The following is a 27,719-nucleotide window of genomic DNA, read 5'->3' as shown; positions in this document are numbered from 1 at the left end:
ATGGGTTGTAATTGGTTCTCTTTTCTAAAACGAAATGTCTCACGTCTTTGGGCGCACTCATTGCATTGCAGCGTCATTTTTTTTAAGTTAATCTCTGGCTTCCCGCCAGCTCCCGTTTATTATTTCCTGTCCCGTCCCAGTCACGTTACCAACAGTGAAATTTACTCCCGTACTGCGGGAACCCCGCGGGAATACCGTGACCCGCGGGAGTCCCGAAAAATTGTCACCCTACTGCTTATGGAATGATGGAAGACAGTGACACCCTCAGTGTGTTTGAAATGTCCAGTCGATTGCGCAATTTGGTCTTAGTTGCAGTCATTGCCGAAAACCCGGCCTCGCATATAGGTGGTGGGAAATGGTAGCAACGTTTTCAGCGCTTTACGGCTATCTTGGAATATTCTGCTTTGTTTTTGATCCAAAAACCCGCCAGAGAGGTTTCCTTGGAGGATGGGAAGTAACGCTCAAACTCATTTGAAAGCGCAACAAGGTGATCCCGCACCAGCTGCGAGAGAAAGGGCCCTGTCTCAGTCTTTCCCAAAACCCCCACTACTGTTTGGAACATATCAAATACACCCCGGTCCACTCGTCGTCCCCACAAATAAAGCTTGCCTTTAAATGCAGCGACTTTATCTGCCAGTTTAAAGAAAGTCGTCATTCTCCCCTGACAGGTTGAGGTCATTAAGCAACCCGAATATGTCACACAGGTAAGCGAGTTTTGACACCCAGTCCTCATCACTAAAATGTGCAGCTTTTTTTCTGTAAGGAATCTCTGCAGAGGCTCTCTCAACTCAAACACTCTGGCCAGTGACTGCTTGTTTTTTGTTGCTCATTCTAGCAGTTTAGCTAACTTCGTGTGACATACCATTCGCCAAGAACTGATCAAGTGAAGTGAGCTGACCTGAGGCTGCGCAGCGCTGAAGGCAATATGTAAAAGTGTTGAAGGCGGGACAGACGTAAGAAAATAGACCTTGCAAAATGCAAACATGCGTGCAATCAAACAACTGCATATAGCCATATATAGGCATATGCCATGTAAAAACGTGACATTATTGCGAATTAAATTTAGTTTAGTTTGCATGCATTTTTTTTAAACTCATGTCGTAGGCTACGGCCCGGTACCGGGCAGCGGTCCGGTGAGGTCTGCGCAGGACTGATTTTCCAGTCCCGCGCCCGCCCGCTCCCGCAATATTCTATCCCGCTCCCGCCCGCATTAATGTGTCATTTTTAGTCCCGCTAAAGTCCGCATGCAGGAGGAGCCTATTCAGTTTTTCTTTCTGTCTCACGAAAGGAGCACACACACCTGAGAAAGACTCCAGATGTCAGTTTCTTGGTTCTGAATGTAGGCTAACAACTGAAGTAGGCCTAGGCCTAGTCTGCCCTCTTCCTCTGTCATGCTTTCGATTTCGAGTTTTGACAATGAGCAGCAGGAACAAATTGAACCCACGTAAACGACAATAGGCCTATAGGCTATAGGTACCTTCTGAGCCTACGTCATTACGTTCACTGGAGGCAAAACAAACCATCACCTCAGCTGGGAAGCTAAACAAATAGTCATATTCGGGAGGCTAAAGGTTATCATGTTCTCATCTTGCTGTGCTGTCGGGTGCCAGAACCGAAAAAGCCATCGGTTAAATTTGAAACTAGATGTACCGCAGAGCGGTACAAAATATGACCGCCGCCCAGTCCAGCACATTTTTTCCACAAAAATAAATCACGCTGAAAGGCCTATATGATTCTAACTGTCTCACTAAATTGCATTATACACACTCAATTCTCACTGGTATCTGCTAGACAACAAGTACCAAAACATTATTAGTTCATAGATTTCACATGTAAAATTCATTTTATACAACCCCACCCCCATCTTGCCTGTTCATAATTCTGAGAAATTCTTGAATTGTGTGCATGTGTGCGTGTACATGTTTATGTTTATGTGTGTGTGTGTGTGTGTGTGTGTGTGTGTGTGTGTGTGTGCGTGCTTGTGTGTTTGCCTGCGTATGTGTGTTTGTGCATGTGCATGCATGCGTACATATGTCTACTGTGTGAGTATGTGTCATACGTATGATAACATACGGAAAAAATTGGTCATCCTAGGCCCTACGGTTCTCAAGATATTCACAGAAAACTGTGTCTGCCCTACCCTCCTTTCGGTGGGTCCAGTACAGCGGGGGGGCTACAGATCAAAACAAAAAACGATAGTTCCATGCTATCCATGTGGGGTTACATGCCCACCAAGTTTCGTGTACCCAGGTCTTTCAGTGTCCCGGGAATCCTTGTTGGTGTACGGTCACTAAATGTACACATAAATTATTTTATTGAACAAAAGTTCACAAAACTTGTATTCTGAGTGTATATCTGATGGACCGGTAGCAGGGACGTTGATAGTATTTTGTGAGAGGTGGTGCTGATCATATTACGGGGGATTCAGGGGTGTCTCCCCCTGGAAAATTTCGAAATTCTGGCTGTTAAATATACCCTTTTAACGCAGTTTGGAAGGGGCATACAAACTTTAACAGAGCAAGCAGGGCCCGTTTTCTGTCTGACTCAGGTGACGTGAACATTGGCTACCTGCATGATAAGGTTTTCACTTCACGGCTGCTTGACACTACCTTGCATGGAGACATATTTCACGTTAACAGTGGAGATGTTAGCAAAACTATAGCGTTTGGTAAATGGAGATGCAGATTATCTCCCTAATTAATTTCTTTGCGCAACAGCCCACATTATGCGCTCACTCAGCGAGACGAGTGAAATAAGTGTAGGCCTATCTGTCATCGGCATCGCCATAGGCTATTTGCTACGATATAAGCTACTGTTAGGCCTACAACAAGTCGCGATTTATTAGGCTATCCAATCGCTATGTTGTTTTCATGAACATTGCAGGAATCCACTTCATTCACCTACCCACGAGTGGGTCAGTTTCACTTTCGCAAACACGCATACACATTGAATGAGCACTCATAGCCTACCACTTCCACCTAATGTTATGCCTCTATATTTTATGAATTAAGAAGTATTTCTTATGAATCTAAAGAACATTTAGTTTATTTTTCTTTCGGTCCGCGGTTCCATAACATCATTCAGTTGTGCCGCAAATTAACAGACAGAAGCACCGGGCATAATCTAGCCTAAATTCATGGCATTTTTTTTTTAAATCCGAGGGCCCCCATTGGCTGAGGGCCCCTGTGCACGTGCACACTTGGCACAAGCCATGATCCGTCCCTGGGCGCTAGCTTTGCCCACATTGTCTCCGAACTTCCGATTGAGCAGTACATCCATTGCGATACATTGAGATAGCAGAGCTCTATCGAGATGACTGGCATCATATATTATAGGTCATCCTAAAGTTAGGAACGTTTATTTAGGATTTTGGTGACTTAAGACATTTCTGTTATACAGCTTTCCTATCTGAAGTTAGGAAAAAACTGACTTTGGAGCGGCTGTTCTGTAAGTTAGCCTCTCTATCCTCTTCTGCCGTGTTATCCCAATGAAGCTAACTAGACGTAGCTAGCCGACTGGAAGTTTAAAGACAACGTGGAATTTAAAAAAATGGGCGGGGCTGAATAAGGTGAATAGGCCTGCTATCCGTCAGTTATGCTTAAACCCTGTTTTTTTAATAATAATAATAATAATAATAAAGCTTTATTTGTATAGCTTAATGTGCTTAACAGAACATCCAGCTGAACTATAGTTATGAACACTACTTTAATCATTTCCATATTTAATTTTATGCACATATTTAATTTGCGGAAGTGCAGTGAATCATCGGTTTGTCCCGCATCCGCGAACGCACCTCTCTCATCCCGCCCGCTCCCGCAAAGAACTTTCAAAAGTTGTCCCGTGCCGCACTCTTTTGCTTCGGGACCCGCGGGTCTACCACGGGAGTGCAGACCTCTAATGTAGTAGTGCAGGGCTTCTTCAGACCCTATAGTTAGCAAAACTACCTGTTTCCAATTTTTTCCCGGACTGCACAGGTCCAAAATCCAAGATGGCGGATATATCACCAAAAATTGCAAATAATCGCCTTTTTAAACATTTTAAATGGATATATGTTAGGTATTACTGTATCATTATATACATACATTTTCTAATAAAATTGAATGACTTAGATAATAAATATGACCATGGGTGACAAGAGATGTCATGATTATCAACCAGTGATTGGTGTAACCACCATTATGCTATTTATTGGCATACCCGGAAAAACACATTGACTGATTAAAAGTTTCCTTCACATAACCTAATAATCATTTGAATTAAAGTAATGTTCTGCACTCACCACAATAGATTAGATTAGATTCAACTTCATTGTCATTGCAGAGTACAAGTATGAAGACAATGAAATGTGGTTTGCGTCTAACCAGAAGTGCAAAAAAGGAGAAAAGTGCAATGTGATATACAATACAATATAAATATGTGCAGTGTATGTATGTGTGCAGTTACTTTATAAGAGTAGAATAAATATGGCTATGTAATGTGAACAATGTATAAACAACATACATTGGGGGGGGGGTCTGCCTCCTTGTTGTCCCTGTCAAGATTGCTATGGTCGTGGACACCTCAACATACACAGGCAAGGAGGCATCGGGCAGGGGTGGCTTTGTAGGTTGGTTGTCACCAGGATGCAGAGCTAGAGTTCAGCTGCAGGAAAGCTTCCTCTGAACCTGCTGTGCGCCTTATGCGAGCATCACTTGCCCTGGATGGCCTCAATGGAGGGGAGTGAGGAACCGGTGATGCGTTGGGCAGTTTTCACCACCCTCTGCAATGCTTTTCGGTCGTGGGCAGAGCAGTTGCCATACCAAACTGTGACACAGTTGGTAAGGATACGATTGATGGTGCAGGGGTAGAAGTTCACCATGATCTGAGGAGGCGGTGGACCTTCTTTAGCCTCCTCAGATAGAAGAGACGCTGGTAAGCCTTCTTTATCAGGGTAGAGGTGTTGAGGGTCCAAGAGAGGTCCTCAGAGATGTGGGCACCCAGAAATCTGAAGCTGGTGATACACTCCACTTCAGTCCCATTGATGAGAATGAGGGTGTGTGCTAGCTTTAGACTTCCTGAAGTCCACAATGAGCTCTTTGGTCTTCAATAATTCTGTTAACAGGACTTGCAGGAAATTGTGGGAACATATGAATTTGTTGATTATATGCAAGCCTAATGCTGCCCACTACAGCTAAGTCTGCCTTCATCCATGAATTGTGACTGGTTTCAGAAACAGCATCATCTGAACAATCTACAGAGAGTAGCTCAGTGCAATTAACACACACATTGGATAGCATCTTAATAGATGGCATGGCTGTTGTGCAGGAGATGGTTGTCAGGAAAAGTGACATAAACTGTTGCTAAGATCTGGCAGAATGCTTCTTTGAAAATGTTGAAAGTGAGGCACGAGGCTACAATGACATATAGGCTTCTTATTATTTAACAACTATACCATCACAAACTCCATGAAAGACAGGATGAGACAGGTCCATACAATGGGAAAAGCACATGATAAGGGATACAAAATACAAGACTCTACACCAATCAAAGACTTTAAAGCTTTCTGGGATCGAAGGAAACCAAAGCCAACCTCGTCCTCTACCTTGCTCATAAAGTTGTTGAACTATGTAAACTGCCAGTCACAGTTCACACACACAAAGGTGGCAGTAGCAGTAAGTAATTTTGGCAAAACCCCACATATCTACACATGTCACACAGATGTCTTGGTGTTTGCCCTTCGCAGGGTACCAGACATCAACAAAGACAGTCTCATTATCATGGGCACTGGAGAACGTCGACAAAAGATAATCTCAGCCTAGAAATCTTGACGCACCCTAGTGGCAGCAAATGTAATTTCTAGCCAGGGTCTAGCAACTCTCCGTTGGCTTGTGAGGTGGAAAAACCAAACTTTTGGTCCAGCCAATCACATCGTGCATAGAGTCGGTGGACCTATCGGGTATCCTATATCCTGTCAGGAAATTGAAAGACAACCGTTTGTCCCGCCATTTACTGTTTATCCCGTGGGAAAGGAAAGGTTTCTGTTTCAAGTCAATCAAGTCATGATGATGTCATTAACACACTTTGTAGGCTTGTAGTAGGTCCTCATCCATCTCCAGACGTGTTAGCTGGATGTGAGAAATGTGTGTGTCAGCTCCTCAAAACATGGTTTTCAAACAGCTAAAGCCCTTCAGTGGAACTCGGGAACTAGGGAAATCCCATCCCTATGATTGTCCTACCATCGCCTATTGCTGTCCCCATGCTCGGATTCCTGCCCGCGCAGCCTAGAGACCCACTACTTGCTCAATGACAACTCCTAATCCCTATGGACAATTCATCCCCTTCACTGGACTATTTGAACTTAACACTAAATAGGATTCATGCATTATCATACTGGTTATGTACTGTAACCATCTAACCACTTTGTAACATATACCTCAGCTGGCTTTAAATACCATGTTCTATTCTCTGTATATAGACCTTACTGTCCTGTAACTGACCCCAGGCAGATGGGTCAGGCCCTTGAGTCGTGGATCTGCTTAGGGTTTCATCCGATATGTTTCTCCAATTCTTGCGAGTTTTTCCTCGCCCCTGTTACTCATTGGCTCTGTCTGAATGTTTAACACTGTAAAGCGCCATGAGACATGGGTAATGTTTTGACGCTCTATAAGTGAAATTAAGTTGAAATTGAAATTCTGAGAGCACACAGGCAAGCAAATGTTTGGGCACAAGATACAGTGCCTGCTCCAAAGATTCTTGACTCACTATCACTGGGATGGAGGCAAATTGTTGATGGGCAATGGGCTCCTGTTCTGTCAAAACTTCCACCAGCACCACAGGCTGTTGTGGAGCTTGTGAAGTGCTGTTGTCTTGCCAGCCAATGCAGTAGAAGGTGTTCTTGCAAGAGTAACAACTTACCATTCACACAACTTTGCAGGTGTGAAGGCTCTGAGGAGATGTGCACCAATATTAAAAAGACAGTGACAGTGGTAAGGATAAATACTTGAGTGACAATGTTTTGTTAATGTTAATGTTTTTCTATTTTTCCCATTTTTTCTCCAAATTTCTTGGCAAATGATGCAATACATCTTTTGTAAATAGTCTGTATCTCACTTGTCTACCTTATTATGTGTATATTTATCAAAAAAATTGACCACTTTAAGCCTTTATATTATTTTTCTGCATATATTGTCCACCATCTTGAATTTTGGCACTGAAAATGAAGAAAAAAATTGGAAACAGGTTGTTTTGTATTCAATGGGGTCCTAGCAAGTAAAAAATCACCAGTTGCAAAAATCTATATGAACCGTTCCTAAAATTGCACGATTCCCCATACTATAGCCTACTGTTTCCGGATATTGCCTATTTGGTGTGTTGGTATTTTCGATTGACTTTCGTTGGGTTCGTTTTGTGCAGTCGATAGTTTCGTCTTGTCCAAATATCTGGATTGTTCACATTGATTTTTACACTTTTTTTTATCTTGGACAGGCGTGAAATCAAAGAGTGTGGCCTACACACATGAGCAGCATGGACACATGAAGGACGACCGAAGACGTCTGCTGAACTATACTCGGAAATTAAACGTGTTTGTCACTGCGTTTACTCAGGTGCCCCTGTGTCATATATTTAAATGAGAGGAAAGACGAGTCTACCTCCTGTAGTTACAAAAATGAGAAAACAGATTCAATTAAAGTTCAGTTTAAATAAACCACCTCCTCAGTAACACGGGTCTATATATATAAAGCTTGCAATGAAAGGAGCCCTGCGGTTTCAGGTGAGCTCGTGCAGTTCCCTGGTGTGGCCTGATTTGGTCAGAATGGAGCCTAGACATTGAAGTCAAATAGACAATAGTGGGGTGTCAGTCTTATCTGGCAGAAGATCAGCTCCAAAATAAGCAAATTAATGGAAACAGCAGGACACTCAGGCAATTGGATAGTGACCTGGTGCATTATTTAATGAAAGACACACCACTCCTATGAATGGAGACAGAGCGGGTGTTTATTGATATGTCTCCATCGGTATTAGCACCCAAAACATATTACCTGTGGCAGGTATGGCTCTACTCATGAAAACAGTATTGTATGCAGTATCCTGCCATATTAGTAATTTATTTGTACTAGTGCAATGTCTATTCAAAACATGCCTACTTCTGTAGAAAACCTGTAGCCCAATTACATGACTACAGGTAGGCCTTCTTTAAAAATAGGATGATAGTAGTAGGGAAAAAAAAACATAATTCCAGCTAAGCATTCAATAATGCTTTTAATGAACTTGCAATAATTAAGCATCACTTACAGATCAAAATTATATAGGCCTAACAGTAACAGCTACTTTGTGTTGGCTATGTCCAGCCTAATTTAAGAACTTGATGATAGAGAAGACAAACACCATTTTCAGTCCCTGGTATAAGTGACATCACACTCTGCCTCTCAGTGTGTGTTGCTGAAGTGGCCAGATTAGCCTACAGTATCTCTAAATGCTTTTCATGAATGTGGCATTCTGAAATCGACAGTTGGAATTGTCACTTGCTATGCTTCGAGACCGTGCAGTTGTCATTTGTTTAAGTATATATACTCTTTTGATCCCGTGAGGGAAATTTGGTTGCATTTATCCCAATCCGTAAATTAGTGAAACACACTCAGCACACAGTGAACACACAGTGAGGTGAAGCACACACTAATCCCGGTGCAGTGAGCTGCCTGCAACAACAGCGGCGCTCGGGGAGCAGTGAGGGGTTAGGTGCCTTGCTCAAGGGCACTTCAGCCGTGCCCACTGGGTGGGGTTCGAACCGGCAACCCTCCAGTTACAAGTCCTAAACGCTAACTAGTAGGCCACGGCTGCCCCACGGCTGCCCCGTTTATCCAAAGTCCAAAGACAGTGAAAGTGTAGTGGCAGTTTATGAAGGCGTGTTGTTGCAAACTCTGCAGAATAATTGTAATCTCTATATTGTTGAGGTCAGACGTGATGATGTGCTGTGTGAGAGGGGGAGTGGCTAGTGCGGCTAGAGTGGCAAATGTCAACTTGTGCTTCTTCGATATTTAACAATGTATGTAGCATTTCTTCATCAAAACAGCATCAAACTTTTCACTGCACTCAGTCGTGCCTGTAGCAAGAAACGTAACAAGTTTGAAATCAGTCAGATGAATGGTTCGAGAGATATGTGACACACACACACACACACACACACATACACACAGAGGTTCCTGTCATTAATGGATAGATAGATATATGACGATAACCGTCCACCCAAAAGCACCGAAACTGCCAACGGCCAGATACTTGCCATCGTGTGTTATCAGAATTTCATGCAAAGACTTGCTCCACTAAATACAATAGCAGCCCATACTGTACATATATTGTGAGAACCAGCTGTTATGTCTGTCAACAAGTGTTTCAAGTGAGTGTACAGAGCTTCAGATTTCTTCGAGCTGTCTATTATAATATGTACTATGATTTTTATGCAGTGTATATCATTTTGGATACATAAAAAGAAATGTGGTTCACGGCCCACTTAGGCCAATATTGTGGTGTTAAAAAGGTGTGTTAAGAGTTACAGAATGTTAAAGAATGGCAGGCGATTATACACTGCACATATTTGTTTCATGTTATACACAGGCCATACCTCATTACAAGTGCTCTAAATCCCCCCTCTCTCTCCCTCGGTCTCTCTCTCTCCCTTGGTCTCTCTCTCTCTCTCTCTCTAGAATGTAAATTCAGAACCACAAATTATATCTGTTTCACTCCCATGTCGATCTTGTGTTACAAGGCACAAAAAAGTCAACACCATTTTTAAAGATACAAAGTGTGAAGCCCTTCCCAGGAGACTTCCAGTCGTGCCCAGGACAACATTAATCCAGCGTGGCCCCTTCGTGGGGCTTAGCACATTTTAGGAGACACAACCCATGGACCAATAGCACAGACTTCCATAAATTACTGTTCCCCTGAGAGCGCCGCCGTTAGCTACAGGAAGCAACCAGCATGTAGGAGGATTAATGGATGAAGCCCTTACACTACACAGACCCCTGGACACTCAGGACCCCTTCAGAGAAAGCACACACACACACACACACACACACACACACACACATGCATGCAATGTTTCTCTGGTATATCTTAATCAGGTCAGCTTGAATTGGACTGTAATCATCTTTACTGGAATAATTGCTTGCCGGCACAACTGCACTCTGATCTGCTCACACAATGAGCAGAGAGGGGCTTGAACAAGCCTTTGCTGGATTGCCCATGGTGTGCTTTGATTTGCTTAAGCGCAGGACGTGGAGCATTGTTATCTCTCTCGTTCTCTCTCTCTCTCCTCTCTCTCTCTCTCTCTGTCTCTCTCTCTCTCCCCCAGTCACTCCCTCTCTCCGTCTTTGTCTCTTCTCCTGGTCTTGTTCATTGTACGTTTCTCTCTCTCTCTCTCTCTCTCTCTCTCTCTCTCTCTCTCTGAGCAGTGGTCATTCTTCCTGTCTCTGATTGGATTGTGGTGATGACCTCTCATCCCAGGCCCTGTCACTGGGGGTCTTCTTTGCCTCTCTGCAGTTTGTTCACACAGACTTGCCCTGATGAAATCCTCCTCTCTCTCTCTCTCTCTCTCTCCCTCTGTGTGTGTGTATGTGTGTGTAGGATTCTAATAAGGCTTAGCTTTGTGACTGCCTTTTATTTTAATGAGAAAGTATGTCAAGAGCCCCTCTCCATTGTAGCAACCTGGGAATAAAGCTCTTCTGAAGTATGCTTCCCAGCTGATGGCTGACAGGGATGGATGACATATCTCCATCCACACTCTGCTCTATACTCTACCATTCTTAAGAGAAATAGACATCGGGATGATGTCATCAATGACCATCATCAATTATTGATCATCAATCATTTATTCAGAAGAAATGATGAGGACTGTCATTCATGCTTTTCATCCCATTTTAAGAATAACCCAGAATGAAAAGTTTGAAACTTTGTTGGTCCATTGTAATTACATGATGGTGTTAATTTTCAGGACTTGTTTTCTAAAGTTGTTAGCAGATGTAAGCTTATTTTGAAACATAAAATGCTATAGTTATAGTGGTGGATAATTGTAGCAATCGCAATAATCCAAACATGTCAAAAAATGATTTGACTAATGGCCAATTCTTGCTTTAATAACTTCTCTAGTCTTTGAAGTTGCTTTATTTAGTTTCAAAACAGATTTTGCATGTTGGCAGAACTTTACATTTACAAATATAGCATATGCAGTATGCTCCAAATGAAACAAGACCAACAGAACAAGTATTTACGGCTGAAGCTGATATGGCAGAAATAGGCTCCATTCTGGTAAGAAAAAACACTGATAAGATACGATTTACTCAGTGCTGGAAACTGCAGCCGCAGGGGCATATGGCAGCATTCTGAAGCCATTTTCACAAAGCAAGCTTTAATTTTCTTAAGAGGAGCCCACGGGTCTTAACAACAACATGTTGATTGCTGGTTTTGAGAAGATAGCTCTGATTTGTAATCAAGTAGGCTACCTGCTGTTAGATTTAAAAAAAAAAAAAAAGAAAGAAAAAGAAAATGCTCCAATCTAAACAGAGGAGAAGTCCAGAGCAGTGAATCATTGTGAGCTCTGGATGTGATAGATGAGAGCCCTGATCTGCCACAGGGCTGGTGCTGCTGAGTGTTTGCGTTGGGATCTTAAAGCTGTCAGTTGCTGCCGGCAACTCCTGGCGACCTCCTACAGTCACTCCCGCGTTAATGTGTCAGGGGCACGTTCAACTCGCCCCACTCTTCACCGTAAAACCCACAACCCCCCACACCTTGTCTGGTCTCGTCTTCTCTTCGCCCGTCTCAGCTGCCCCGTGCTGGCCCAGACGGTGTTGAAAGAGCGTGCCGCTAATCCCACCTGGTTGAGGTGATTCACGACCTCGGTCCGACCCCGGGGACCGCCCAAGGCTTCTTTGTAACTGTTGCCTCTGAGGTGTTTGAACAAGGAAGGAATTTATGATTCCTTCAGCCTTTCAATTGATTTCTTTAGTGAGTTCTCAGCCAGCTGTGTAGTGCAAACCGAAGCATTAGTTAGCCCTTAGAGGATGGCAGAGGAAATGTACAAGCTCAGGATTTGTTAGTAGAAGTGAGTGGAGTGGATGTGTAGTGGTAGTTGACCTCCTCTGTGCTTATCTGCATGGTGAAAAAAAAAGCCTTGACCCAGAGCCATCTTCACTGTAGGTTTAAATTCTTTAGAGGGGCCAAAACGGAGAGATCTTCACGTCCCACTGCAGGGAGGACACCACAAAGAGCATCCATCTTATGATACTTCACATATAATCCTGTAAAAGCATTCTTCTCAAATATGTAGCTTCACAATTTTTCTGTATGGCTAAGTAAGTGTTGAGCATGTCACGGTCATTGGAGAGGTATTGAGTTAGGTAATGAGGTTTGGAAGATGTAATGATTTTTTTCCCCCAAACACAAGCTGAAAAAGAACGCTTACTTCGTAGAAACAAGTAAAGACACAAAGCAGACAAAGAGCTTTTAGAGCACAGATGTCCTTTCAGGCCTGGCCCATCTGATAGTGCTAAAGGTCTCAGACAGAGAGATGATGAAAGGGTGACCCAGTGCAGTCATTTAGTCGCTCCCTTTTCCAAAATATATATTTGCGTAAATTTCATAGATAATTGATGGGGCATTTATCTAGACCCAAAGGTAAAGCTGTTCTGTTTCTAAGATCCATTAGATTGTCATCGGTCTTGCGTGGTGACACAATGTGGGTTACTGTTGGCAACACTGATATTATGACTTGGGTTCAGGGACAAGGAACTTGCTTGGAAGTTTTTGAACTTTCAGTTCCAACTCTTGACATGGCTCATGACATATTTCTAATATAATAAAGCACTGGCATGGTTATTTATCTACATTTCAGGACAACAGAATTGGGCATGTTTTACACAAATAATTATTAATACAATGTATACATTAAGAATAGTTTAACAATCTGTTTTAGGAGATGAACTCCACAATAAAATGAACTGGCCATCAAACAGATAGGATAACATTATACTCTATTATACAACCCCAAAACAGAAAAAGTTGGGACATTGTGTAAAATGCAAATAAAAATAGAATGTGATAATACACAAGTCTCTTAAAAACCCATATTTAGAAGCAAAAAGGACATAGACAACATATCAAATGTTGAAAATTAAAATTTGAATTATTTCAAGGAAAATATATGTTGATTTTGAATTTGATGCCAGCAACATGTTTCAAAAAAAGTTGGGACAGGAGCATGTTTACCACTGTGCTGCTTCACCTCTTCATTTAAGAAAATTCTATAAATGTTGAGGAACTGAGGAGACCATTTGCTAGACTGAGAATTAAATATTGTCCCATTCCTGCCCGATAGGATTTCAGTTGCTCAGCAGTATGGGGTATTCTTAGTCTGGACTGGACTGCAAATAGGCCATTTTAGCACCTGGACTCTTCATCAATAGACTCAATAGAGATTTTGGAAAATGTGCTTATTTAAAGTCCGGAAGCCAAATCATGTTCATTTTTGGCATACAACATTTTTAGAGGTTTTGAAGGGTGCTGAATTCAAATCTTCCGTATGCCAGGCTCAAAAATGTCCCATAATGCCCCAAAATGGAGAAATCCAATATGGCCGCCGCCGCCAGGTCAAAATCGAATGAATCACTTATCTTTTGGACTGTACAAGGTAAAAACCTGAATGTAATGTGCTTTTATAGGTTTTCACATATAGGGAATTCAATGCCATGCTCATATTTAAGATCAAGACTAAAGAAAATGCTTGAAATTAATGTACATGGTTAAAATTGTTGTCTCGGATAATGAATAATTCATGAAAAAAGAGGACCATGAAACAGGTTGATGAGGTTTAGAAGCATGGTTGATAACCATATTTTAACTATCTATTTATATTATTCACCTGTATTTATCTATGTATCTGTATTTTAACTATTTATTTAATAATGCATATTTTCCTATTTATTTAGTAATTAACCAATTCTATTCTATTCAATTCTTTGAACTTCTTGATATGAAGAGGTAGGCTACACACTTAGGCTATCCTAATCATCCTCATCCTCTCTCCTCCCAGCAGTGTTCTGACAGGTGCTGCTGCAGCTGCATGACTTCATGCATAACATGCCACTTTTCCTGCAACTGAAGCACAGGCTTAGACATCCCTTGAAGCAACCACAGGAGGTGATCTCCTTACAAGCTTTTGGAATTGGTGAGACATAGTAGCTGTGGCACTAACTGATCATCCACATTTGGATGGCCATGATTGAAGTGTGTGTTGTGTTTGGGCCACCAACATGCTTTCTTGGCAAGAGACGTGCATTAATTGTTTTATTATGCCTACACACATTATGGGACATTTTTGAGCCTGGTATACAGAAGATTTGAATTCAGCACCCTTCAAAACCCCTAAAAATGTTGTATGCCAAAAATGAACATGATTTGCCTTCAGGGTTAATTTCTTTTAAAAATTGCCAAATTGCAATTTTGCCATTGTTTTCCTGAAATATTCAAGGTCTTCCCTGGAAAAGACATTGCCTAGATGGCAGTATATGTTGCTCAAAACCTGTATACATCATTCAGAATTGATTGTGCTTTGCCAAATGTGCAAGATTCCCATGCTGTAGGCACTAATGCTCCTCCACACTGTCATAGATGTTCGGTTTTGAACTGAGCACTAAAACAATGGGTTGGATACATCGATATAGGCTTTCTCCTATTTAGTCCAGATGAGTCCATGATTTCCAAAAAGAATGGCAAATTTTGATTGGTCTAACCACAGGACCTTTTTCCATGTTACCTCAGTCAATTTTAAACAAGCTTAGGCCCAGATAAGATGGTGGTATTTCCTGTATCATGTCTCAATACAATTTTGGCTGCAGTTTTTGATTTGAGTATTAAATTGTGCAAATAAAAAAAATAGGTCTGGTGTTGATGCAACGCCATCTGAGGTCCAAAAGACCACGGCCATCCAATTTGTTTTTCAGCTCTCTCTGGATTCTCTGAATGTTTTAATAATATTATGTCCTGTGATGAACTCCCCAAATAATTCACAATTTCATGTTGAGAAGCATTAAAATGACATTGTTTCTTCATTTGTGCACACAGGTTTACAAAGTGATGTATACCCCTATACATCTTTACTTCTAAGAGACCCTGCCTCTCTGGGATGCTCCTTTTTTCATACCCAATCGTGTTGCCAGTTACTTTAATTAGTTGTGAAACATTCCTCCATTTGTTTTCTTTATCATTACACAACTTTTCCAGCATTTTGTTACCCCCGTCCCAACCTTTTTTGAAACGTTGCTGGTATCAAATTCAAAATTAACATATATTTTCCATGAAATAGTCACATTTGATATGTTGTCTGTGTCCTTTTTGCAACTAAATATGAGTTTAAGAAATTTCCAGATTATTACATTATGCTTTTATTCACATTTTACACAACGTCCCAACTTTTTCTGTTTTGGGGTTGTAATATTAGACGTAGTCCAAACTTTGCCATAGGTTAAATTCAAAGTGAGTGAACACTGACACAATTTGCTATAAAAGTATATTCCCATTGAATAAGTTTGAATGTATGTAGGTTAAGGGTCTTTTCACATAGAAAGTTTCAGCTCTGCATGATCATAATGTTATGCACATATAGCATAATGGTGTGGATACTGGCTCTCAAAGTGTATCCACAAGATTGTTATTCTCTTTATAATAATGAATCTTGAATATCTTTCCAGAAGAAAAATACAGTAGGAAAGAAATACAACACCCGCAGGTGGTTTGAGCCTTAGACATAAAATGTTTTCGATAGAAGAGTATAAATATTCTTCTTACTTTGATGTTTTCACTCAAATATCTCAAAACCAGTTAAAATGATAACTGACAAAGTGGGAGAGCCAAAGGCAAGATTTGACATTTGTATAATTTGCCAAAAAATGATAAGATTGTGAGGGGGAAATATGGAGAACTGACAGAAAGACATTTAACAATGCACTTTTACATAGTTGTGGTCAAATGTACTATATGTAAATTATATATTTCTGATCCACAAAGCCAAAGGCCTAAAAACGTAAAACAAATACAACTTTCCTTGTGGACCCGCTAGATCTCTGCTTAAACCCATATGCTCTCACAGAAGATGTTTTCACATGGAAACTAACCTGGCACTGACAAACTTGAAGCCCAAAGTGTTGGTGTTGATAGATGACCTGGGCTATTAAGAGCCGAGAATCCACTGGTGCAATTAAGTTGATAAAGGCTCATTTCTAAACGCAGCGGTGCGAAATCTAGCGCAGCTGAGGACAACCTCCTGAGAACAATACAGAACGCAACGCAACAACACACTGGATAATTTCAATTTGAATCACACTTGGCAACCGCAAGCATGGTGACTCGATCTCCCAAAGTAAAGGTTTATCAAATCTGTGATTACAATATTCAGGAATAAATAGCATAATGAATGACTGGCGCCTGGCCAATGTGTTTAGCCATTGCAGTCCGATCCAATACTCCAAAGTCATTTGTCATGTTTGAGGGACCTTCGATAGCTGGTCTCTGTTGGTTTCAAAGAGATTCTTTGTGAGCTGTTGACCTGTTTTGACCTGGATTCAGTAAACTAAGTTAATCATGTCCACCATTTAAAAAAAGGTCTTCCTATCAACTCACCATATTTGAATCCACTGTAATTTATTCCTTTAATAACAACAAGTCTTTGGCTGAATTGAGACATTTAGGGAGACAGACATGAAAAAGGTACCCATCTTGAGTAAGTCAAGTCAGGTCACTTTATTTATATAGCACATTTAAAACAACGTTGATCCAAAGTGCTTCACAGGTAAGGCTATCTTACATAAAAGCAAAGGAGGGAGATTGACAAATAAAATTAAATTAAAAAGGGGGTATATATAGAGGTGTTTAAGATGACAGTAAGACACAAGCCAGGAAAAAAAAGGTTACAATGCACATAAAACTAGAAATAAAACATAGAATAAATGAATGAATAAAATAAATAGATAAATACACAAAGGGCTATTAAAAAGTCCAAAATAAGATAATACTAAAATCAAGACAGAATAAACAAGACATAAAATAAAAAAATAAACCATCAAAGTCAAGATGTCAGCTGTCAGTACAGCGAGGGAGAACAGGAAGTAGTTCCTGTGAAGGTGTTGGGCTCTCACTCTTGGGATCAATAGGCTGCTGTGGTTGCTTGTTTCCTGTGAGGGCAATACAGTATTACAGTGCAGCCGCTTTGATCCCACAGGATCTCCCCAGCGAGTCTGACGCCGCAACTGCCGTGTGCCGTGTCACATTTTTATTAGAACCTTTGGAACATCAGTCCTACATAACACTTCATGTGAACCACAGCAATGGAGCGTAGGAGCGCTGTTGCTCTTGACTTATTTGAAATGTGATGTGTGTGTGTGTGTGTGTGTTGGGGGGGGGGGGGGGGGGGGGGGGGGACATCCCCGAATCAAAAGATATCTTCATATTCCCACAAGAAAGCTGAAAGTTTAAAGTTCTGCTTGCAAAATGTGGGGGAGGGGGGAAGTGTGTGGTGTGTGTTGGGTGTGTATGTGTGTATGTTGGGTGTGTGTGTGTGTGTGGGGGGGGGGGGGGGGGGGGGGGGGGTTAGGGATGAGGGTTCCAGAACTTAAGTGAAAATAGAATGCTGGTCTACTGGCCTTCCCCCTCGCATTCCCATGAGAATAATCTCAGCAAAGGGCAGAGAGCCTCTGAGTGTGACCCCCCCCCCCCCATTCTCCCCCCTCCCCAAGGGGAGCAGCCACACCACAAGCCAACCGAAAATAAGCATTATGTAAAAACAAACAAATGGGCACAGGGCATAGTGCATTAAGGAGTCACATGAATAGGAGGAAATGAATCAGAGCGGGAGAAAGAGAGATTCTGGACGCAGTACGGACATTTACTTCAAGTGGTTTCTAAAGTTGTGGTTGAAGGATAATAGTCCAACTTCAAAGCCTTTGTAAATGAGCTGTTCAGATATTTTCATTGAAATACTAACAAATATGGCATAATTAGGTACATGTGTGTATGCTATAGAAATATACACTGATATACTTCATGTATTGACATATATTTATAGTATATTTAATATGAAATAAGTTGACCTGCTATGTGCTACGGTGATATTATTTACCCCCTAAAAAAATGATTCTGAAAGCTGTAAACTGTTCTGAAAACTGAAACTGTTTAGGATACTAAATCCATAGTCTATCTTCAGAAACCGATCAGAAGTATCCTTCCAGCTGCAGTAAAGCAAGCTGATCATCAGTGTGAGTTCATTCAGAGCACAGAGGCGACTCAATGTCAAACATGTGGATTTAGAACCAAGACACAGGCTGACGCATTCCTGAGGCGCATGAATGTCTCTGCTCCTGTCAGATGTCAGACAGAGTGTGTGTTGTACATGTGTCTGTGTGATAGCTGCCTGCCTGAGCCCTCCCACCACCACCACCACCTCCACCTCCACCACAGCAGCAGAAACAGCAGCCTGTGTCAGCCCGGTGCTGTGGTGAGGAGGGAGGGAGGGAGACACCGGGGAGCGAACAGACGAGCCATGAAACATTATCTGAACTGTAGCAGAGTGCGGGGAAGGGGCAAGATAGGAGGAGACGTGAGCCGGAGTGTGCTAACAGACCTCCCTCAGACTCCCCTCAGATTCCCCCTCCTCCTCCCCATGTCCTCCTCCTGCTCCTCAACCCCCCCCCCCCCCCACCCCCACCCACCCCAATCCCCCAGATAAGAGGGCAGAGCAGTTTCACTGTGGTCACTTTTGAAACTCGAGCCACTGCAGACGGATAGCAAGGAAACATTTCTCCCTCTCTCTCTCTCTCTCTCCTCTCTCCCCCCTTTTCTCTCACCTCTCTCTGTCTGTATACCTCTTTTTTGACGTTTGGAGGGATTGAGAATTTAGAGATTAATTTGGAGCAGCTGTCTCTCTCTCTTTCTCTCTCGGTGGCTTCGCAGGGGTCAGTGCTTGCATCTTGTTCTCTCACGTAGCAGTGGGGGCCATGGAGAGTTGAGAGGAAGCGGAACCCTACGGGGGAAACATTCTACTCTCCTAAGAGTCCGAGCAGCCGAGCTGACCGTGAAGACAATTGCAAAGGCTTTAACAATTAAATCTCAAAGGATCCAAAAAGAGACTTGAGCATCTTCTCTTCGTTTGTGTGACCCCTCTGGAGCCATGAGCAGCAGCAGCAACAGCATCGTGCTCACCAGGGGGTGAGTGATCAGGCAGTGCTACGACACACACACACACACACACACACACACACAAACATAACCCCGCAGGTGGCTGAGTGGACGGTATGAGACTGGTGCTACTCGAGTGGGGGCTGGTGGTGGCGGTGACGGTGACAGCCGGTGTGGTGGTGGCTGCGGGAGGCGAGAGGGGAGGGGGTGGAGGAGGAGGAGGAGGAGGAGGTGGTGGTGCTGGGGGTCACCGGCGCAGCGGTGGCGGCGCAGGAGGAGGAGAGAGGCGGCGTAAGCTCCACCGCGTCCAGCAGGGCCAGTGCAGCTACACCTTCATCCTGCCCGAGGTGGAGGGCTGCCAGGCGACTCCGGGGGACCAATATGGCGGCGTGAACGTGGTGCAGAGGGATGCCCCGCCACTGCCGGCCGACACCGAGTGGTCCAGCCAGAAGCTGCAGCACTTGGAGACGGCCATGGTCAACAACACGCAGTGGCTGCAAAAGGTAAAACTCAACGCACTCTCAGCCCATAACATTATGAAAATACTAATGTCGTTATTGTGTGTGGGTGGCCTGTTATTGCACTGTTGATATAATCGTCCGAGGTGTTTACTCAGAGAGGCTGCATGTACAGCATTCTCCACTTTCACTGCGCTCAACGCGAGCAGCATGAACATGTTACTGGCAGTTGTAAATACTTCATGCACAACTAGGACCAAGACATCTGCTGAATGTTGATCAGGGAATAGACACTTAAATGGTCTGTGAACTGTTATAACAGTCACATGTGAAAGATTTGTTGACTTACATATTCTTTTTTAGAGAGATAGAGTGAGAGGGAGAATTCCAATAATTTGATAACATTTCACAAGGCACTTTGTGTCTAATGATATAATATCAAAAATATCAAATCATATTGCCAAGTAACACAACATTGCACTCTGAAAGCATGTAGTCCCAAAACGAACCCTGAAAATTTCAAACTGAGCTATTAGCCCTGGAAGTAAAATCTGACATTTCAAATCTGACCATGCTGTTGCGAACCTCTTTGACTGAAGCAATGAATGGAGTGTTAGTGTGAAGTGTTAAAGTTGGTGTATGAGTGTGGCTTTGCATGGATGTAAGTTTCCCCTTATGTGAGCACATGTGTGCAGTGCCACCCACGTTGATAAAAGGCAGCAGGTCAAGTACCGAGCTCAAGAATGCCCCACCTCAACAGGAAGGAGGCAACCGGCCCCCTGCTCCACAGTCTCCGGAGGGTAGACAGAGATAAAAAGATCATTCAATTAACACAGATCCAGAGTCAGACGACAGTAATCTTGTTAAACGTTTGTGTCCTGGGGGTGCAGGACAGGGGGTGTTTTTGGTATTTCAAAAATGTCAATACCTGATTTCTTTATTTAACATACATAGAAAACTGATCCCTCTCCAAGCCTGGATGATGTAGTGACGTGTTTTTTTTTTTTTTCAAGCTTACTGAAAGCCTTAGTGCGTCCAACCACAGGCCTGGAAACACAAGCACTAAAGAAGCACTTAACAGGGGGAGGCTGTTTAGTTTAATGCCAAATGGCTGAGCCTAAATGAAGCCATTGTCTGGCAAGGATGCAGTGAACTCTTACTCTTTGAAGTGTTGGAGGGCTCTTAACCTGATATCCAGTGGAAACCACACGCTGCAGTGAATACAGATCAGCTACTTTCTACTCCATCATTAAATAGACAGGCAGGGAGAGGGGGAGAGAGAGATAGAGAGGGGGAGAGAGAGAGGGAGAGAGAGAGATATACTGTAGATAGGGATAGATTGTTTTGCTTATTTTCGTATAACTGGAGTATCTTCCACATTCATAGATGAAAGAATTTGCAGTTATGGGGCACAGCTCCAGGCTATTTGAAAGAAACTTTGCTTCCAAGTCTTTTTCAATAGATCATTCTTTTTTAAGCATCATCTAAAATGTTTAATATAGTATAGTATATCTCACCAAATGCTACATATAAAAGTGCAACCCCATTTCCAAAAAAGTTGGGATGCTCTGTAAAATGTCAAATAAAACAGAATAATTTTGTGAATAATTCCAGCAACACTTCTCAAAAAGTTTGGGACGGGGTCCACAAAAATCTGGAAAAGTGTGTGTAATGGTATAGAAAATACAAGGAGGAACATTTCACAATGAAGTAGTTTAACTGGCACCATGATTGGGTGTAAAAAGAGCAGAGAGGCAGAGTCTCTCAGAAGTAAAGATGTAGAAGTCAGAAGTAAAGATGTAGAGGTATTTATCACTCTGTAAGAAACTGTGTGGGGATTTGGGGATTTCATCATCTATATAACACTCCAATATGCAGAGAATCCAGAGATCTTTGTACATATGGGACAGGGCTGAAAAACAATATCGGATAGCCTGTGATCTTCAGATGACACTGCATTAATACAGACATGCTTCTTTAATGAAAAATCAATACATAGGTTTTGAAAAACCGCCAATAACCATTGTCTATGAATATGCTGCCATTTCTGGAAAGGTCTTAAATATGTAAAAAAAAACATGCCAGACTGCATTCTGCATATATTACAACAGTATGGCTCCACAGTAGAAGAGTCCAGGTGCTAAAAGGGCCTGCCTGCAGTCCAGACCTGTTATTTGGAGGATAATGGAAAGAAAAACATGATTAAGAAGACCCCAGACTGTTGAGCAGCTGAAATCCTATATCAGGCAAGAATGGGACATTCTCAGAGCTTCAGCAACTGGTCTCCTCTGTTCCCAAATGTTAAGAGAATGTTGTTAAAAGAAGTGGTCATGCAACCAGTGTTGTGTGTAACGTGTTACAAAGTAACGAGTTACAGTAACGTAACTACTTTTTCAAGTAGTGTAACGCATTACTACTGAAAATTTGGTAACGTAACGTAGTTCCTTTTTCATATCGGCGCAACGTTACTTTTCCCAGGGACAGATTTGACAGCGACGGTGCTTTCTCAGCTGCGCGCTTGCGCAATAGGCACGAACTCCACACGGCAGCCTACATGACAGAGGCTGGTAGCATGAACTGCAATCATATCTCCACACAGTATGTGACGGAGGCTGGTGGCAATGAAGAGCAATCAAGCGAGACGCAGCCAACGCTAACTTCTGAGGGATGGAGGTTTACATTACAGTCAAACTCGTTGAAACTAAGGGGAGGAATGTGAGTGTTAGTTGTAGCCTACACTGTGCCCTGATTTTGTCCACTACCGTTAACTCAACTGCCAGCCTATTGATACGATTTGCATTAGCTTTGCACCAAATTTCGGAGGAGCGCCTGTAAAATAAGCCCTTATATATTTTGTGTTCACCTATATGCCCAAGATGTATCGAGACTATGTTATTTGATATTGTTTTATAGGGCTTTAGTGGTGGTGTTGAAGCCTATAAACCCAATGTTTTCTTGTCAAGTGCTCTGTTTGTGGCATTTTTTATAATAAAATTTTAGTAATTTCCAGGTCTGGATAAGTATGGAAAAACAAGGGTATGGAGAAATATTTGTGTTTCCAGACTATTGCATTTGTAGTACTAATCACTTCACTCAGGTCATAATGAACCATTCCTACTGTTATGTAGCTTAACTGTCAGTCCCCATCGTCAAGATACAACTATGATACAACTAAAAATGACCCAGCTAAACGGACAAATATTAAGTGTCATTTTTTAATTCACTTCAGTTGTCCATACCTTTGTTTTCACCGAGTTATCCCAAACCAGAAGTGGCCGCAATGTCGAGAATATGGTCAGAAAAATCTACCAAGAAGTTTGGAAATTTAAGTATGGAAAAAGTATGGCATTTTGAAATGCAAAATGTGTAGGAACCCTGTAATACGTGGTCAGACATGCAGGTTTTAGTATGTGTCTCATTTGGCCAGCGCGGGTCATGCGTATTAACATGCCATTGCTGAACAAGCTTGGCACTCGACATCTGAGGACTCTCCCAACTGCTTAAATGCAAGTGTAATAATGGTTAATGACACAAGCAATCAGCACCCATTATCGACAGCCTACAGATGCACAATAAAAACACAAATAATTGGGAAGTCAGACTTTCTGAGAGGTCCTCCTTAGTAATTGAACTGTAAAAGCCAAAGACAAAATACCAATCCCCGAAAAGATTGTTTTAATATGGGGTGTTTCTCCTAATGCAACAGCGCACTAAATAGTCCCTGAAGCCCCTGTTAATGGATTCTGTCTCCAGGTTATTGCTCATTTCATTTATCTTTGGGGATTTCAGAGGGGGTTGTTGGTGGTGGGGATAGGCGGAGATCCTGAGAATCACAGCGTTAACAGCAGTGCACTTTACAGGGAATGGGGTGCCTTTTCAGTGTCTTTTATTGCCTCGTAAAGCACTCGTAATGGGCTTCCCTCAAAACTCCGCAATAACCCTGACGGATTACACGTTTATCAGTCAAACAATCTTTGCGGGGAAAGACATCAAAAACTCCGTCAACGCCAGCCAGCCACATACTGCTGTCAAGAATGCTGGTCCAGAGCTCAAAATAAATAATAGACCCTTCTGGGAGAGAACTGAAGTATGCTGGAGAAGAGATTTTGAGAAACAGTGAGAAAGTAAGAGCAGGAAAGGAAAGAAAGGCCTAGGACCTAAAGCCAGTGTTGGCAGAGTGGGGGAGACCAGGGAGTGGGAATGCGACCAAGGTGGAGGCTTGCCACCTTGTTCAAGTGCACAGAAATCGCCTGGATAGGAAGACAGAAAAGAGAATCTGTGCCTGAAATCAGGAGGACATCTAAAAGGAGGCAAATGGAATTATTCATGGCTTGCACACAAGGCCGGGTCAAAGACATGATTTAAAAGAAAAATAACAACGAAGAAAAGGGTTTTCAACTTCCTTTTTGAACTCTCGGTGCTCTCATTGTGAAGGCGAGGCAGTGTCCCAGCAGGGCCTTGGCCTGGCTTTAGGCAGCTCCCGCCCTGGGGGGCTGATGGATCATCTGCTCGCTGGACTGGCCCAGATCACTGGATCGGGCTTCGGTTTGTTAAATAAACATCTCGCTCATGTTTATCATTCTTGAGGAAGTGTCTCCGAAAAGCCAAAGACCGCGATACCGACAGGGGCCACGGTCCCTGAGTTGTCGCCTGCACTGACATCAGTCAACATTGGAGTAGGCTATCTGCGGCCGCCTCCTACGCACAGATAAGAACGTCCCTCGGCTCCCCAATATTACCTTTAATTGAGAAGGCCCTTTGTTTCGGCCTCTGAATAGACTCGCTTCTAAAAACGAAGTCTAAAAGTAGCAGCTAAACAGAAAAACAAAGGCTGCACAAATAAAGAGACTGTACAGAAAAGGCAATGCTGACTCTAATAACCCAAGGTAACGCAATGATCTAACTCAGCACCCCCGAGTAATGCAGCCTTAAAACAAAACATTTCCTAGTTTTGATAAGATCATATTTACGGAGCGGTCAGTCTGTGTTTACATGCAGTCTGGTTTGTCATCAGACTTTATTATTCATCCTGTGTTTTTGCCAGCGCAAAAGTTGTCTCACAATGTGTGATATTCATGGTTATCTACCAGACTATTATAAATACAAGGTCTGATAATAATGACAACTCAGTCAACAAGCGACAAGTTATTTTCCATGAAAAAGTGACCATGTACAGAACTTTGGATGAAATCATATCTCTGTATTGTATCTAAATTCCTGGGGACAGAGCAAGTGTATTCTATGGCAATTAGATCTTAGCACAACAAAATATGATCCGATATCTTATAGATTAGCCCTTAATCAAGCATGTAATCTGGAGCCCGTCTCAGTAATTCTACATGACCCAATGTAAATAATGCTTAAGATAGTGGCGTGCAATGTGGTATGGAAATGTTACTTGGTTTTGTTTTTGTAATGTATGGTCTTTGTCACTGACATAGCTTTGAATTATGCCTGTGAATGGAAATGTCCTTGAATTTGGGGTTATGAATTACATGAAGGAGTCATGGGTGAAGAGGATCACGTTGGTCCGTATGCTTGAAAGATACGAAGCGCCGTGAGGTATGCCTACGGAGCATGCAGAGAGCATTCGCTGTAAGGAAGGAGGAACAGCTGTTTGGGGTCAGTCTTCTGCTACAGCTCCCGCTCTTTCCAGCGCCTTCTCCCGATTATGGCCAGTGCAAGATAGGCGAGCCAAAGTTCAAACACTGCCGCAAGCCTTTGATGGCGACGCGGACATTCCGTGAATGGTCTTAGATGCTTATCAGGCTCTGATCAACAGCAAGTTTACCCCCAAGTGAATTGAGGGCAATTTGCACAGTAGCTGCAACTTCAGTACACATGCAGGCTGTGTTTTTCTGCCTCTCTATTGCAGGTTAGTGTTAAGGAGCTATGTGATGAAAGAGTTGGGACTTGCAAACAGCTTGAAATGTTCACTCTGTCCTAACAGACTGTATTCAGTGGATACCCCTGTGGGTTGACTAATTTTCCAGTAATAAATTTCCATCATTTCTCCTACTTCCAAATAAAAAATGTCATGGGCAGTTAACACAGTAACAAATGACTGCCTCTGCACCCCTACTAAAGCAAATGGACAAATTTGATAACAACCAGGGAGGGCCAGGATATCTTGTTCTGGAATCATCCGCCAATGGCTCCAACGGGACATCGGATTCGTGAAATTAAGCATGATATTGATGCAAAGTGCTGTTTTTACAAGGCTGTGAATATTGAGAACACTGTTTTCAGACGGAAAGCATATATCATGCAAACATCATCTGTTGCCTCCATACCTACCCTCTCTTCTGAGTTTAATAAGCGGTCATTATTGGACTCACCGGAGTCGTAGACGGCTGCTCCACTGCGGTGGAGGCCCGGTACACACACACACACACACACACACACACAGACACACACATACAGACTTGGCCGAATTCCAATCATACAAACGTCTTCATGTATTTCAGCAAGTACTGCATATTTTTAGGGAATTTAGATATATTGCTCAAATTGACTTTCACAGTTAAGAAAAGAGAATCATTGTCATGGGAAGATCAGCCAACTTGATTAGCATTATTTGTAGCTAAGTTAGTGAGTTTTCAGTAAGTGAATAAGCAAGAAAAATATAAACTAGTACATTTTACTCATCTATAATAATCAAATAAGCATGAATAACCTGCTCAAAGTTGCAGGCCAGATACAAAAAGAAAACTATTGAGGTCAAGTTTTGGGCATGCCCTATTCAGCCTACTAATCAGACTGTCCAGTCCATGTACCTTGTCATGATGTACCGAGGTCACATCTGGCCTCTCAACACATGGTCAGCGGCCTGCAGTCTTTTAGCCCATCTTTACCAAGGGAACCCTTCTAGCCCATCTTTACCAAGGGAACCCTTCTAGCCCATCTTTACCAAGGGAACCCTTTTAGCCCATCTTTACCAAGGGAACCCTTTTAGCCCATCTTTACCAAGGGAACCCTGCTGAGCCCTTTCAACACTCTACTTTGAGATACCCAACCACCACTCATGTCGTCGATGTTGGATTTTGGGCGTCTGACGGAAACTGATCAATCTGACCAATTAGCGTCGATTTGACACTTTTGCTGTCCAGGTTTGCAAATCATTAATTTAGAAAACGTATGTTGCGCTATTTGTTATTGTGCAGTAGGCGACGACCTTACTATGTTATCATTACTACCAATTGCAATTAATAAGCCATCATAATCATCATCGTCAGCATGGCATGTCACACACACACCTGCTCCATCACTGAGTTCTTGTTGCATGTAGCCTCAACTACGCTACACTCTCCACCAGTTGCTCACTCCACTGTCCCACAGCTCTGTAAGCTTGCTCACATCTCCACTTTCAAATTCAGTGAACTTCAACCTGTTGCTAAAATAGGCTAGTCTTAATATTATATATTTCTGAAGCTTCTACATTGGTGTTATTTCTTGCCCAATTGGCACTACCAGCAACTGCCAGAATTTCAACATGTAGGCTACTTCGATTAACCATTTCAATGCGTTCACAGAATCCTGGTCTAGGCCAAAATGGGAGGGGTGGGGCCTGACAAGACGTGTTATTGGATCAGTTCAGTGTCAGTATGGAAAATTAACCAATGGGCCGCTGACTGTTGCGAATTTAGTTGTAGGCTACAGCAAAGATGGTTGATTACGAAGATACTTCCTGAGAGGTCATTTCCTGTCCCCGGAAATGTATGCAAATAGGGTAGCAGTAGTACACGCCCCGCACGAGGGGGGGGGGGCACTATCCCCCATTTATGCAGTGATCGGGCTCCCTTTTTAACATTGAGGCAGAATCCAAGAATTTCCCAGAATTTGTCAAAGCCTTATTTTTCTGAGCAATGGATGCACATTTCGGACACGGTATCATGATCTCCAAACCCTCCTCCCCATTTAAGGAGAATGTCGTAACAGTATGACCCTCCAGTCGGGAGAAAATCAAGCTTAATGAAGGTGTACACCAAGTTTGTTTTGTACTCCGGCTTCGGTCTGGCGTGGAAACCGAGGCGTTCAAACGTCAGTCATACGTCAGTGACACGCCCC

General features: G+C 42.6%; 1 protein-coding gene and 1 long non-coding RNA gene across 2 annotated transcripts in view; one reads left to right on the top strand and one right to left on the bottom strand.

Annotated features, from left to right (window-relative positions):
- Positions 1-107: 107 nt before the first annotated feature.
- On the bottom strand, positions 108-25,936 carry LOC121706447. Its single transcript, XR_006031051.1, has 4 exons — positions 25,926-25,936; positions 15,138-15,142; positions 10,468-10,482; positions 108-234 (listed from the first exon to the last, which is right to left on the bottom strand). It is a non-coding gene; the product is annotated as an uncharacterized LOC121706447 (long non-coding RNA).
- The window catches only part of angpt4 (angiopoietin 4), a 29,458-nt gene continuing 20,527 nt past the window's right edge, over positions 18,789-27,719 (top strand). Inside the window, exon 1 of the mRNA XM_042088165.1 lies at positions 18,789-19,697. Within this exon, the coding sequence (XP_041944099.1) occupies positions 19,311-19,697 (387 nt within the window). The 5' untranslated portion in view covers positions 18,789-19,310. The remainder of the gene's footprint in view (positions 19,698-27,719) is intronic.

The sequence above is a fragment of the Alosa sapidissima genome, chromosome 4 (genome assembly GCF_018492685.1).
Source record: "Alosa sapidissima isolate fAloSap1 chromosome 4, fAloSap1.pri, whole genome shotgun sequence".
Lineage (NCBI taxonomy): Eukaryota > Metazoa > Chordata > Actinopteri > Clupeiformes > Clupeidae > Alosa > Alosa sapidissima.
This window is presented reverse-complemented; position numbering and strand designations above follow the sequence as displayed.